We start from the raw sequence: 15641 nt of genomic DNA on the forward strand, positions 1-15641 counted from the left end.
GTATTTTAATGAATTTAAATCTCGGATATTCTGAATAAACCTCAAATTAACAATATTATGTTACTTGGAATGGTTGTTATCTCTTTCGAAATAAATCTCTGTTGTCTAATTAATGGTTTATGTAACTCTATCTAAAATTTTGTGTTCCTTATGTGGTCGACAATCGACATCCAATTTACCAACTCGCTCGAAATGTTTTTGCTCAACGTTTCTGATACTAATCGCCAAGGTGTGGCATCCTTCCGGCTTTCGTATATCCCTAGCCACGTATGAATCTAAATACCTTTAAAACAATGGTGAAGAGTCACCTTATAGACTTTTTGCTTTTTGCTTTTTTAATCATGATTGTCATCAAGCGAAAACAAAAAAAAACAAAAGTAGTTTAGGCGTAACACAAGCAGCGAGTTTTCAAGTCCTTATGTAAGGAAAATTCTGCTAGAAATAAACTCTCCATACGTATTAGTCGATAAATTAATAAAAGTCTGAGAGCTTATAGTTGTTTGGCTCAGCTCGAGCTTAATGAAACTCGAGCTGACTTTGTCGGAAACTTTTTACTGCAAACCTTTGGTTGCGAGCGCTGTATAAAGAATTTTGAAAACTGTGTACCTACAAAAGAAATAAGGGTTTTTTCCTGTTTGTGTTGATTGTAAACTTTGTGATTTAGTATTAGTAGGTACTATTGGTAAGAATACATTAGGCATAAGAGAATTAACTCTAGCGCGCTTTCCATACAAACGTAGTAGTAGATGCTACTGCAAATCCGTGTGGCAGATTTCACCGACTCCCTAATACTATTATTATCTACTAGGCTGCGGATCCAGTTCCGAGATTGAGTCCTAGGTTGGACCAAAAAGCTGTTAGGTTTTTCTGACAAGAAATTTTCACCCGTGCCTAGAAAAGTACGTACACCCGCTGTTGTTCTAGCATACCTGATCTTTCTCCAGACATGTTGAGTTTGGCCTCCCATTGGACTATAAAGGATTTCGTGCACTAATAGACCCTTGGACACAAGCTAGACTTTAGTGCTCAACTGAACTAACCACCTAAGTGGCAGTAGTTTGGAACTTGAACTACTAGGTCGTGAGATCCCTGAGAGCGAAGGAATAGAAAGTGCATCTGTGCATTGCACGCACTTAGGCTCCTGCGTACCTATTTGCCAGTATCCGTTGAGATTTTGAGAAATTGGGTCAGCGGGACAATAATATTGTTACATACGTCTTTCCATTCGCCCATATCTCGGAACTCTACATATGCATTATTATTTACCGGATGACTTACCAAAAGGGTAGCCGGTCAAGCGGAATTTTCGCCTTTATTTGTGCCGTTGTTTTTGATTTTACTATCTCTGTATGAACTTTAGCTGACCCGCCCTGCTGGTTGGGAGAGATCATCATCATCACCCATCGCCGGCTCACTACAGAGTACGGGTCTCATCTCAGAGTGAGAAGGGTTTGGCCATAGTCTAACAAGTACGGATTGACATACTTGACACGTCTTCAAAGGTTTTTACAAACATTATGGAGAACTCACAGGCATGAAGGTTTCCTCACGATTTTGCCGTCACCGTTAAAGCAAGTGATATCTAAAATGCTTAAAACGCAAAATGACAGAAAGATGTGATTATAAATTCCGCAAACTGCTATTGCGCTGGAACCATGTCTCATGGTCATCGAAATTACGTTATTTTGACGTCAGCCAAAATAAAAATATACCATCAGCTCGAAACTTCAGTCTAGTGCTGATGACGTCACAATAATGGCGGCCACGCGCATTAGCAATTTGCGGGACTTATACAGAATTTATATGAAGTAAAGACAAGAAACGATAAACTTATGTTTTGACAAAAAATCATTCAAACTTGTCTACTTGGAGGAATAAATCTTGTCTACTAAAGAGTTGTCTTCTCGCAAAGTCAAACATTGCGAAACCGAGGCGGGCGCTGGAACTCAATTGAAACAATAACGTCTGTTCAGTCTTTGAATACTGAAATATTTCTGAAGTGGAACTTCTTGGATCTAGATTCTCGAACTTCTATGAAACTTGTATCCAATTTGGATTCTGGCAAACATTCTTATTCTTCCGCTTTTAGGGTTAATTTCTGTACCTCAAAAGGAAACAAGGAACACTGACGACAGACAGACACAGACAACAAAGTGATCCTATAAGGGTTCCGTTTTACCTTTTGAGGTACGGGAACCTTAAAATTGTGTCTCTCTATTATCTGCACACTACTTATTAAGTGTTTATTTCACTCAAAGTATCTGAACTATATACCTATTCTTGCATCAGTGCTCAATTTGAGCTGAGCAAAATTTAAACTCACTATTTTAATTTGGCTTTGATCGCATTAACTCGTTATGGCCTATCAAACTTCAAAGCAACCACTGGTCCGGAAAAAGATCTTGTCCGTTAAAAACTTTATAGCGGTAATTAATTTAATGTTAAGAGTTTATACCCTTACAGTTTTCGTCCGGGTAAGACAAAATTAACCCAAGTTCTATTAAGCTCAGAATGAGAAGAATTTAGCCCATACTTTTTCTTTTCAGATACAAGTTATAAATAAATAAAAATGTTTTATTAAATTAAACTTTCACAAGTACTTTTGAATCGTCAAATGCAGATGCAGAGATGTAAACGCGTCCCATCTTAGGCCACATCATCACTTCCCATCAGGTGTGATTGTGGTCAAGCGTACACCTATAATGAATAATAAAAAATAAAAAAAAATACTACTAGTTCGGAATGCCTTTCCTACCGAGAAGAACCAGCAAGTTAGCCCTTGACTGCAACCTCACCTGGTGGTAAATGATGATGTAGTCTAAGATGGAAGCGGGCTAACCTGGAAAGGGATCGTCTGCTACGTTTGGCTAAGTGCGGATTGGCAGACCTCACACACCTTTGTAAATATTATGGAGAAGGTCTCCAGATATGCAGATTTCACTGTTGAATTAAGTGATATTTTAATTACTGAAATATCACTTAAAAATTGTAGACTATTACGGTGATACACGGTTTACTAAACTTGTAACTTTGTTATCGCTTGTGCCTTCCCAACAACTACATTTTTTCGACGGGCGTAGTAATTGAATTGCCGCCCGAAAATCCCCAAATATTTTCCATAAAAGTTGTACGTGAGTCTAAAATTCACGAAATGTTCGATAAAAATAGGTAAAATAATTGTTATTGTTTCATATATTTTATAAACTATTCACAATTAGATTAAGCTATTAAAAATGTAATGCAAGCAAAATAGCAAACGTTAGAGAATAAATCACGAACATGGTTTTGTCTAAAACCTCGGCTAAGTCTTTGGTTTCGTTGTATTCATCTTTATCACTCTCCATTTCTTCTACACTGCCACTTCTTGGAGGTTCCACTATATCAGAATCATAGCCTTCGTTCACACTTTCATAGATGTGGCACACCTAAAATAAATATATTTTTTTTTACTTCATGAACAATTATTAACTTATTGAACAAATGCTTGAAACATCAGTTGTAAAAAAAGAATCCCAATTAGATTACCTAGTATCATAACTCTATGGATATAATGCTTACCTTTAGTGGTGCTAAGCAAAATAAACTTCTAAAGTAGTGTGAAGTTAAGATACTTTGAATGGTGGTCGTCTTAGAAATGTTTTTTGCTACTGATGTCATTAGAGCCAAGTGAATAAACATAGCCAAAAGAACTCCATATAAAAGAACTACGTAGAGAATCACTGAAAATAAAATTTTATAAAATTAGCTTCAAAAATCTATAAAAAATAATTTTCTGATATTTTTTGTAATAAAAACACTTACATATGGAAGGGATGGTATGACAGGGAACCAAAACGTCGATGTAACAGAGACCCATGCATATAACGACACTACAACCGGCGTAAAACCAAACCCTCTTCATGTTCAAAGGCTCGCTCCAAAATGAGAGTAACACAAACGTAGCTAGAACTAAAAAAAATGTTTATTTTAGTTTATTCAAATGTGGAGTTAGACAAGGAGGGTTAACTTCACTCATATTTTATTACATTTATATCAATGAGGAATCTGTGGCTTATTAGATAGCTGTATGTCTCAATTAATAGTCCTTTATATTCAACTTACCGAGTAAAGGCGTGTAAAATACAATATTATAAGCGGTAGCCTCACGTTGTAGTGCAACGTTTATTACAAGTCTGTCACTTTGGTGCGTAAAATTATCAGTGTTAGAGTATAAATCTGTCGCATTTTCGCGTAAACTTGTCAGTGTCTTCCATGCTGCCGCATTTACGATGCTATGTGAAGTCGACACGTCCCAAGCGTTTTTGATATCTTCATCTATGCCCGAAAGCTAAAATAACATAGTAAATGTAAAAATATAAGAAGACCAAGTTTGATACAGATTTAGCATTTGGCCAAATTGAAGATATGAGGATTTTTTATAAATAGCGAGCACAATGAGCTGGCGGGTTACTTCATGTTAAGTGATTACCGTTGCCCATGAACATTAACTTAATTTATTACTACTATATAACTACAATTTCGGTACATGAAAAATAAAAATAAATGAAATAAAATAAAATAATTAATTGCGGTTCTAAAGGAACCGCTTATGCATTGCCGACTTTTCTAGAATTCGCTGATGCACCCCTTGTATTCAAGTTCCTCTAGAATCTCACTAGATACCAATTTGACGCTATTGCGTTAAATTGGTATCTAGTGAGATTTATCACAGAATTGTTGTAGTAGTAACTTACAATATCCATCTCGTAGCTGGATGAGGGATCAAGCAGTTTCAATGTAACCTTTTCATGCATATCCCATAGTTCGATAACTATAGCGCAAACGTAACCGTCGTGTGGCCACCTAATCAAATTATAATAGTAAAAATAATATAACAAATAGAACTTATTTTCATGCATCGCTTAAATATATCTCTACTTCGTAATTATACGATCAAAAGAGTTCCCTGATAAATTGACTTTATTATTTTAAGATCCACATTTTGACTAGCAAAATTAACCTAGGCAATAAAAGTGCCTAGGTTAATGCATTTAATTAGTAATTAAATGTATGTACTTATTGGAGCGACTGGTAATCATGTTGCATACTTTGTTATCATATTTCCATAGTCGAAGCACCAAGTGTCTGTTGTAGTCCTCATATGCACAATTGCTGTACCACTATTATCCATTGAAATCAATTCAGGATTTCTATCATCAAGCATAGTTATGCTATCGGAGCTGAAATGTTCAAGTTTTCTGTAAATATCTAATTTAGTACGAAAACATCATGAAATAAAATTTAATGACCCTGGTTCTAAAAACTAGAGCTTACTATTTAAAAAAAATTAAGGTAGCGTGAATTAATAAAAATTACTTGAACACTGTTAATAATGGACTCCATATTTGTCCTTGTCTAAATGAAAGTTGATCGATTCCATTGAATTTATTTGGATTCCAGGCCATACTGTCATCCGTCCACTTCTGTAAATAAAGAAAAACTATCTTATAATACATATTATTGATGACGACAATTATAATTGTGAATTAAATATAAAGCTTACCCTTAATACAGACAACCCAGTAGTCAATTTAGAAGTGAATGCATCATATGATATACTAGTAACTCTAACACCTAAAGTAACAGTTACTTCAGGTCTTGGTGGAACAGCAGGGTCTCTGCCAAGTAGCAGAGTTCTCTTCAATTTATCAGAATTTGACATCTTTGGTTCCACTGCCGTTGAATCAGGTGTAACTATAAAAACGTGATTGTGCATTGTAAATTATTATTCAAAGCTATCATTTGAGTATCAAACTTGAACATAAGCTATAATTTACCGTCGCTTGATTCGTGGGGAATCGTTCAACCTATTTACCTCCTACAATTCAATACTTACTTTCAGAGCCATTAGCTGAAGGAATTGGACAATCGTAAAGAAATTTCGCTTCAACACCAGACCAAGCAGCAAAACTGAAATACCTGACAGTAATAGGATTCATATCCTGATAACTCAGAATTGGTAGAACGTCCCCTTCTTTTCCAAATTCAATAAGACCATCTACAAATAAAAATAAGAAATATAAAATACATTCAAGTATAATAGGTATAGTACATGCAAACTATGGAATCAACTCCCTTTGGTTGTGTTCCCACTAGATTATAACATAAAGGCCAGCAATGCATTAGTGGTTCCTCTGGTGCTGCAAATGTTTATGGGCAGCGGTAATCAATTAGCATCAGGTGACCCACCTGCCCGTTTGTTCCCTATTTGTTTTTTTTTTTTAAGTAGATGAATCACTGGGGTTATCACACCTAGGCCGCACTGCTCCACTATCACGCCTTATAATTCAACTTTTTTTTTATTCAAAAGTTTACCTTCAGTAATTTTAATGTAAAATGCTCTGAACTCTATTGGAGACAGTATTTGAACAGTTTTTGCCGATGCTTTAGCATTTCTTTTCAGATTTGCACGAAGTTCTGTGAATCTGTTACCGCCTCCACCCACAACTGAAAATTTCAAAGTATCATGTTAAAAATAGTTATCTATAAAAAGAGTACGAAGACTTACTGGTAACTTTAAAGATTTTTTAACAGAATAAAACTCAAGCACTAAGTCACCACCTATTCTAATGTTTTTCAATATTATTTTAAAATAACCATAGTTCAATTAATACTTACCGATTTCATAAACAGGATCGGTTATATCAGGTTTTGGTACAGTAGACAAGAGAATATGTCCATTGCTAGCTGCCAATATAGCAATATGCATTTCATAGACTATGCTGGGATCTGATCTTGCCATCTTCCTATCTTCTGCGTTCACTTGATAGAAAACTTCGTAGCTGTAGCCGTGTTGACATAAATGCTCTTTACAAAGCGTTGCCACTGAAACAATAAGGATGACACAGTGAGTAAATCCTAGCATATTTCATCCTGGCATAATATTTCTAAAGTTTATAATGTGTTTTATTCCTTCCGTTTGTAACTAAATTTTCATACAGTTTTTGCAATTCACGAAGGTGAGTGGCTCGTGCCTGTGTTTAAGTCGTATCGGTATAAGTAACGTACACTGCTTGCTTGATTGGTCCGACATGCACGCACACTTACGCAATGCCCGTGTATCCGACGTAACCACAAGTAAAGTCCACTCGCCTTCGTGAATTGCAAGAACTGTAACCAGCTACGAAATAAGATTAATACTCCATCTTTATTTAATCACTAGAATATGATGCCAGCAACTTCATTCACGTTATTTTTAAAAATTCCCTGGGAACTCTTTAATTTTTTGGGACAAATTGTTATCCAGTTAAGCATTATTCAGGTCTTGAACTATATCCATGAAAAAAATTACGTCGATTCGTTGCTCCGTTATGACATGATTGAAAGACAAATAAACAAACAAATACAGGGCTCTTCTCAGACCTGGGCGCGTTTGGAACCCTCGTAGCTTTAGGTTTTACGTTCACGTAAAAATTATCACCACTATATCATCTTACAAATACAACAACCGACTATCAAAAGGTGTAATATATTGCCTATTTTGAATAAACCATTTGATTTTACACTTTCACATTGTATAGTGATTAAAATAGTTCAATGATATAGATAATAATATGGATTTCATTGGGTAACTATTCAGGTAACGTTGTTTTATGAATGGGACTATGAATAATCATAAAATAGATATTATTTTGAATATTGTAATTTTAGATTCGTCTTATCACGTTTTTGCTAGAATAGCTAAAAGGAAACACGTAGGGGAAATGCAAGCTCTGGAGCTAAGAAGTTGCCACCATTTATGAAATCGCCCTCATTCGCAATGATCAACCATTAATTTGAATAATTGAAACGATCCGAGTGATCGCACGATTCTTAATGTTAACTGCTCCATTCTCCAAGGCTCAGAACTTGAAAATTTCCAAGTTTGAAAAGTTCAAATCGCAATTATTGTAGCTCGCCGATCGGGAACAAATGAAAATATTATATTTCATCTATTGCAGTCAGAGAGTATAGCATACAGTACCTTACTCCTACTTTGCGCTATGTAAGTATGTATACAAAATATAAAAAGGTAAACTAACTGACTGACATTTTATCGATATTATAGATATCTATGTCTATAATATAGATAAAATGTCAGTGAGTTAGATTGTATCGTAGCGTAAACGGGAAAGGATTTTCAGAAATTCTAACCGAGCAATGCTAGCAGGGCTAGCTAGTCCACAATATCAGATAACGATTATCTGCCTTGCTAAATTGTTACCTTTAAAAAAAAAAGCTGCATCATTGCTTTCCTAGTGTTTGGTGTGGATACATCAAGCACAAGCCTATACTTACTTTTTTTTTAAATAGACGTTGACTCAACTTAAGCTTATTGAGCAAAATAGGAAGACGAGTCACAGGGAGCCGTTGGATTCAGGAGGCGCAAGACCGTGGCGCGTGGAAGTCCCTACAAGAGACCTATGCCCAGCAGTGGACGTCTATCGGTTGATGATGATGATGATGAGGAAAATAGACGACTTAGTTTTTCATATTTTATTATGAGAAATCCACAGCTTTTGCGATCACATGAACCCGATTGGCGAATTACAATCGTACCAAGCATCCGACGCTCACACTGGCATAAATTAACTGCATTTTTCATTGGCGGAAATTGAATTGTTTTTATGCAATTGATTTAAATTTAATTTGGTAGAATGACAGTTAAATTTAAAATGGAAATTATTTAACAATAAAATTGCGAAATTCAAAATCAAATATTGGAAAAACACTAACTATGTAGGTATGTGCCTTTTTTAATCTTTGGATTGATTTTTCAATCCTTTTTGTACACTCCATTCGAAACTCGACATTTTACATTACTCTGTTCAAATCCTACCTATCAGTACTCCTAATTAAGTCTATCTTCCTTAGAGTAAGTGAATCTGACTATCAGATACACATAGAAAGTCTTTATTCTTTTATATAAGCGTGAACTTCTTAGAGGTAGAAAAAGTCTTATTTTTGAGTGCCACATGACGAATGCTTAGTCAAAGTTACTTAATTAACTTAAAAACTGCTTACTTAAAAATTTCGAGCACACCACCGACTAAAAGCTGACTAGTCTAGGGGTTAAGACGTCGTCGGCCTCCTATTTTGGGATATGGGCTTCGATCCCAGCCATGAACCTCTCATTTTCGGAGTTATGTTCGTTTTAAGCAATTAAATATCATTTGCTTAGCGGTGAAGGAAAACATCGTGAGGAAAACTGCATGCTGAGAGTCCTCCATAATGGTCTCAAAGGATGAGAAGTCTGCCAATTCACACTCTGCCAGACCCTTCTCATTCACCCTTGAGAGGAGACCCATGTTCAAGAGTGAACCGACGATAGTTTTGATTTTAATGATGACTGACTAAAAATCTAAACTACATAAATATACCAAATTCGATTCTCTTGTACACCTAAACTAAATTAACAGGTCTAAATCTAGTGCTATCTTTTCCGCAAGCAACATTATGAAAGGGATAGCAATAGATTTAGACGTGTCATTTTAGTTTAGTTTAGAGATTGTGTACAACGGAATTAGCCACAAAGAATTATTTTTACTTACTATTATAGGTAAAATTAAAATGTGTATCCGTCTGAGCTGACGCTAATCCCAAGACACAAGTAACCAAGTAAATCTGGTATGTCCTCATTTTCACAAAAAACGCACTGTTAAAAAAATAACCACAAAACACTGTATGAAGCAAAAATAATTCTCTTTTTTAAATCCTACAGTTGTAATTAAAGCTACTATACAGTAGAATTATTAGTTCAGGAATACATGTGCGACATACATGAGAGCAGTGTGCGTTTTGACCGTACGGCCAGTTTATTATAGATTTTGTTTTTTACATATTTATTTTAAAATAAAATTACATAACATATTTTTTTATGCTCGTAAGTGCTTGACGGCTTGTCCGAGCCGAGAATTTTTTCAAGTTTTCTAAAAAAAACAGAGGTTTGAAATTTGTATAGAAGTCTGTCAATTTTGAAATTGTATCCATAAAAATTGGTATTAAAAATCTACTCCCAAAGGGATAAAATATGAGATGTGAGTTTGTATAATATTTGTATAAGTTCGCAATTTTTCAAGTTCATTCATACCAATGAATGAACTTGAAAAATTTTGGTTAGATGGGGAATGAAAATTTATGAAAAAGTCAGACACTTTTCAAATCATATATTCATGAAACTTGATTTTTGTTGGTTTGTTCTTCAATCACGTCGCAACAGAGTAACGGAAGAACATAATTTTTTGCATGGGTATATTTAAAGACTTGGAGAGTGACATAGGCTACTTTTTATCTCGGAAAATCAAAGAGTTCCCGTAGGATTTTTAAAAACTAAATCCCCGCTGTGAAGTCGCGGCCATCAGCTAGTAAAATAATAATATTGTCAGCTGATATTGCCGTTGAAACGCACACGGGTCCCAGAGGAAGTGGTGGTGCGGTTATCGGGCGGACGGTGATAAATAGCGCTGGAGCGGTGTCATATTGTAACAAAAATATTAATTTATTGTACCTATCTTATCCTCGTAGGTATCCGATTTATTTTATCGCATAAAATAAATAAAATTGTGGAGTGTTTCTACACGATCGCGGTGAGTGAAATTTTAAAGAAGGTGGTACTACTTAATGGTTTTTAAATATAAGCAAATTGCTAATTTAGTGACGGCAGCACTAAACTGAAGTTTCGAGCTGATGGTGTGATGTAGTTTTATTTCAGCTGACGTCAAATTTCGATGTTAATGAGACATGGTTCCAGAGATTACATTAATATCTGTAAACCAAAGATGAACCAAACTGAAATCCGATAGGTCGCCGGTTCAAACCCCACCCGTTGCACTATTGTCGTACCTAGTCCTAGCACAAGCTTCACGATTAATTGGAGGGGAAAGGGGAATGTCTAATATTCAAGTCAAGGGCCATGACTAATATTCTTTAAAAAAAACATATGAAGAAAACTTAATTTTTTAAATCTTGCTCCGTATTCAGCTCTGTACTTATTCAGTTAACGCGTCATAATACAGTGGAATGGAAATAATAAAGGCTGGAACGTTTCCAAAGTTTTCGATTTCTTCGCGAATCTAAATGATTTTAGCGAAATGCAAATTACGCAGTGGTAACATTCACGTTCGTTTGACGTTTCCGCCACACGATACGACTTATCTTCTGACTGATTTTTCAAAAAAATCTTTATCATGTACTTGCTTAGTAACATATAATTATTATTTTACTAGCTTATGCTTGCGACATCGTCCGCGTGGACTACACAAATTTCAAACCCCTATTTCACCCCCATAGCGGTTGAATTTTACCAAAAATCCTTTCTTAACGGATGCCTACGTCATAACAGCTATCTGCATGCCAAACTTCTGCCCGATCTGTCCAGTAGTTTGAGCTGTGCGTTGATAGATCAGTCAGCCACCTTTTCGTTTTATTTATTTACTAGCTTATTTATTAGCTTATAAATTGTTTCATATAATTTTAACGAGATTGTGCCCAAACTGTTTTCGGCGTGCTGCGTGCCGCGAGCTTTGAGATAAATATCGTTTCTACGCTATAAATAGTGTATTTCTGTAAATGTAGGTACATAATTTTAAATGACTACCCATTTTATAAATGAGAAAGTGTGTTTGTTAGTAAGGTTGTTAGGTTGTCCTTTAATCACGCCGCAACGGAACAACGGCTCGACTTGTTTTTTTGTATTGATACTTGATTACTTAGTAAAATATTCCGGCGTTAGACGATACGATATAGTACGATTGTTGAATTTGTTAAAATTATATCGACAAAAATAAGTTTTAGTAATGTCGTTTTTAAAAATCGTCAGTTGTAAAAAACGTTTGGGCTACAATTTGGAATTCAATCAGTTTTTTCCAGCGTTGTCTACTTCGCTCGAAACTCTATTTTGCTTTTTAATAACTTTATTATTCTTTTGCCTCGATTTGTCTTTCTTCGTTCAAGTTTTTGTTTTCGATGCTACGGACGAAAACGGTGCAAAGTATAACAATATTGTAATTCGGTATCACACTAATATTATAATGGTGCGTGTGTGTATATTATGTTTGTTTGTTTGTAAAGTACATCGTTTTCGCGCAAAAACTACTAGACGGATTCAGCTGGGAATGGAGATAGTTTATACCCTGACAAATAATAACAGGCTACTTTTATCCCGGAAAACTAAAGAGTTGCCGGAGGATTAAAAAAATCAGTATCCACGCGGACGAAGTCGCGGGTATCATCATAATTTTAATTACAATTTGATTTACTTATTCACCCATATCTAGCCATATTTGTCACCGGATAATTATGTGTATAATCCGTCATTGTACCCATTGAATTTCTTGGAATATAATTACTAAAATCAACAGTAAAAACATTCGTATAAAAATGTTTAGGTACGTATATTTGATGTGTGTTTGTGTATGTGTGTTGTGTTTGTCTGTCGTTTAGTATAATACAAAAGGGTCAAATGTGACTGAGAACGAAATCTGTGCACCACGACCCCAAGCAGTCTTGTGTGTTTTTGTAAAGCAGGTAGACAGAAGTTCGCGAAGGAGGTCTTGAATGAAGTGAGCCTGCGAGACGAAGGGGAGAGATGGCAAGCGAAGCGAGCCCGGTGCCCTCCGTAGTAAAACGATGTTGCAGTTTGTCGAGGATTCTTAAATCTATATTTTTGCCTTCTTAGATGCTATTTATGTCTTCTTCAGCGACTAAACGATTAGATGTAACGATTTTAATGTATTTCAATCAAGTCATCCAGTATTAATACCATCGATAAAAAAGACAAGATATAGTCAAGCGAACAAAATTTTTCACGGTTTAGAGACTAAATAAATCAGCGCCACCTCTTAGATACTAATGATTAATGAACTACCCCTTTGAAACCCAGACTCACTGAGGTTGCATTAGCATAAGCACCAATGAGTCGGTGCCATTTTATTTGTTTAATAACCCTGTCCTTACGAAGTAATAAATAAGTCAATGATTAATACACTTTGGTTTGATACAAAATACTTTTCAATAAAATTAGACAGTAAAACAACTGTTCCCAAACTTTTCCCAACGCCCAATAGTTTCCTATCAAACTTGGAACCGCTTGGAACCCACATTTATATTGAACTAATGATTTAGTATCGTTACAATACTGTAAGTTAAACTATAAGCTTTGAAACATCACTTTCATGTGATTTAACACCTTAAATTTAACAATACAAGATGCAAATTCATTGCAAAGTTTGACTACCATTTCTTGTCGTAAAGAAATCAACTCAATTACGAAAGGAGCAAAGTCCAAATTTGTTTGTAATGAATAGATTTGTTTACGATTCCTGTTAGTATCGGGCAGTTAGCACGGACAAAAGTTACAAACCTAAGTATTTCTAATGCAAATGCTGGCTAAGCCGATCCGGTGTTGGCAACAGCGGTCATTACACGATCGGTTGATTACGGCGGATATCTTTGGCGGATAAGCGAGGAAATTGCACGACAAATTATTCTATTGTTGCGAATTAGTCGGCTTAATTTAGTAGTGATGCTATACTCCCTGACCCAATCTCGATTAGGACACGTCCGCGCGTCCTAATCGAGCCTCGCCCCGCAGGACGCATTCGCTCCCACCTGGGCGGCAGACTAAATAATATAACGGAGAACGGGGAGCAGCGGACGCTACTACGACCATCTACTGCGATCACCAACCCGTCTGTCCAGTGTGGTGATTATGGACAAACCCTCCCATTTAGTCCAGCAGTGGACTTGGAACAACCCTTCACCTCCCGTGGCCCCACCAACCTCTCGGTTATATGGGCCGAATCGCGGGAGGGCGCCCGTTCGGTACTTGCTATTGGCGTCTCTTCCTTGTCCCTTATGCTCACTCTCCCCCCTTGAGAGCTAGATGTCACTAGCACAGCTGAGATCCCCCGCTGCTGCTCCTCCGTGGTGCCGGCCTGGCACCTGTACGCTCGGAGCTGCTTCGCCTCTTATGCCAAAGGTGCGCGAATTCCCGTAGCCGGTTGTAGTTCCCCGCCGATGAGACGACCAGTCCAGCAGGGTTAGCATGGGCGGGGATATAATTTTCTCCCCGGGGAAAGGATAAAATCTTTATCCCCTCCGACAGCTTTATCCACTCTCCGAGCATGGGCTCACGGGTGGATATAATTATCCACAGTGAATAAAACGGGGGACTTTTCGGTTTTTGGACCTTTATTGGGTTAATGGTAATTGGTATTTGGGACCTATGTTGGGTTTATGTTGGGGTTCCCAACCATATTCCAAACATAACCCAAACACAACCCAAACATAACACAAACACAACCCAAACATAACCCAAACACAACCCAAACATAACCTAAACCCAACAGGTACCGCGAGACATGTTTTGATTTTTTAAGTTCTATGAGAATAAACTTAAACCCACGTCTAATGTCGAGGATAAAATTGTCCCCGAATTAGGGATAAACTTCTCCTCTCCCCTGTTGCCGTGCTTTGAGAGGTGGACAAGTAAATTTTATCCCTCGTCAGTGGATATAATTGGGGGATAAAATTTTTGTCTCCTGCCCATGCTAGGGGGGCAGCAGTGGACTGTTATAGGCTATTCAGCTATTGTTCACCCCTTTAGTACAGAATACGAATTGTATCTAGGCACCTATGTAAGGAAGCGACACTTAGTCTTATCCGCCAATTATCATCGCCCGCAACGTGGCATGGTACTGGCACTACCACGCTGACGTCACTCGTTTCTCACCTTGTTGCATACGTACAGCGTTGTCCTTGCCCCGCACAATTGGCTTCGGTCAGACCTCAGCCCTACTATAAATCATGTGCGGAGAGGCCGGTGTGCCGATAGTAGGAATAAGTAATTAAACCAATTCGCTCGTATGGAGTGTCGAGGATTTGCTTTTAGAAACATACCATACCTACTTAACTAAAGTCCTAAAACGCGTTGAGTTTCCCTTTCAACTTTTTTAGATATTCGCAGCTCAATAAAAGAAACAAATTCTATTTCGCTTTGTGCCTATTCAACAACAAAGATGAAATGTGTTTTCATTTCCTCACAAAATACCCATCATGTTTTTCTTTAATCAACCGCCGCCAATGGACTTATTCTAATATCAAAACACACAATGCTATTGTATCTTTAGTACCTTCGCGACAGGTCGAGATGGAAATCGGGGTGGGGTCCCCCCGCCTCATTCCCCGATTGCCATCTCGACGTTGCGTATGATACGTATAATTTAATAGGCTTCTATCAGTGACAATATAGGTGTTCTGTAGCTTCTATTGAAGGAGGAAATACGGATAATTTCTGTCATAGATGAAAATATTACATTTGTACTTTGTTTTTATCTGTGACACCAACAACAAATAAATGCATTTTCTTTCTTTCTTTTCTTCTATTATAAGCAGATGGAGAAAAATTCAAAAACGAACAATAAGGCCCCTATCCCACTGGCGTTATGGGAGCGTTACCGTTTCTACGTTTCTTCAATGTCTGCGCAGCGACAACGTCGCGATGACGCGACGTCAACGTTGACAACGCTGCGCAGACGTTGGAGAAATGCCAACGCTCGCATAACGCCAGTGGGATAGGGGCCTAAGAGTACTGCTTACTAAGCTCAAATTATAAAGAATTGTTT

General features: G+C 36.9%; 1 protein-coding gene across 1 annotated transcript; it reads right to left on the reverse strand.

Moving 5' to 3' along the window:
- Positions 1 to 3180: 3180 nt before the first annotated feature.
- Positions 3181 to 9801, reverse strand: NtR. Its single transcript, XM_034970357.2, has 12 exons — positions 9570 to 9801; positions 6658 to 6864; positions 6355 to 6486; positions 5876 to 6037; positions 5543 to 5733; positions 5356 to 5462; positions 5088 to 5219; positions 4734 to 4842; positions 4102 to 4327; positions 3802 to 3948; positions 3559 to 3719; positions 3181 to 3425 (listed from the first exon to the last, which is right to left on the reverse strand). The coding sequence occupies exons 1-12, from the start codon at positions 9655 to 9657 to the stop codon at positions 3228 to 3230; spliced, it is 1860 nt and encodes a 619-aa protein (XP_034826248.1). The 5' UTR covers positions 9658 to 9801; the 3' UTR covers positions 3181 to 3227.
- Between the last annotated feature and the right edge of the window lie 5840 nt (positions 9802 to 15641).

This window comes from Maniola hyperantus, chromosome 7 (assembly GCF_902806685.2).
Source record: "Maniola hyperantus chromosome 7, iAphHyp1.2, whole genome shotgun sequence".
NCBI classification, from domain to species: Eukaryota; Metazoa; Arthropoda; class Insecta; order Lepidoptera; family Nymphalidae; genus Maniola; species Maniola hyperantus.

Bases quoted from the DNA above. Each gene is read 5' to 3' on its own strand.
- NtR (XM_034970357.2), bottom strand. From the start codon at position 9,657: ATGAGGACATACCAGATTTACTTGGTTACTTGTGTCTTGGGATTAGCG. The intron at 6,865-9,569 runs GTAAGTAAAAAT...TTATTGTTTCAG, and splicing joins TTTTAATTTTACCTATAATA to TGGCAACGCTTTGTAAAGAG. The intron at 5,463-5,542 runs GTAAGCTTTATA...CTTTATTTACAG, and splicing joins CTGGGTTGTCTGTATTAAGG to AAGTGGACGGATGACAGTAT.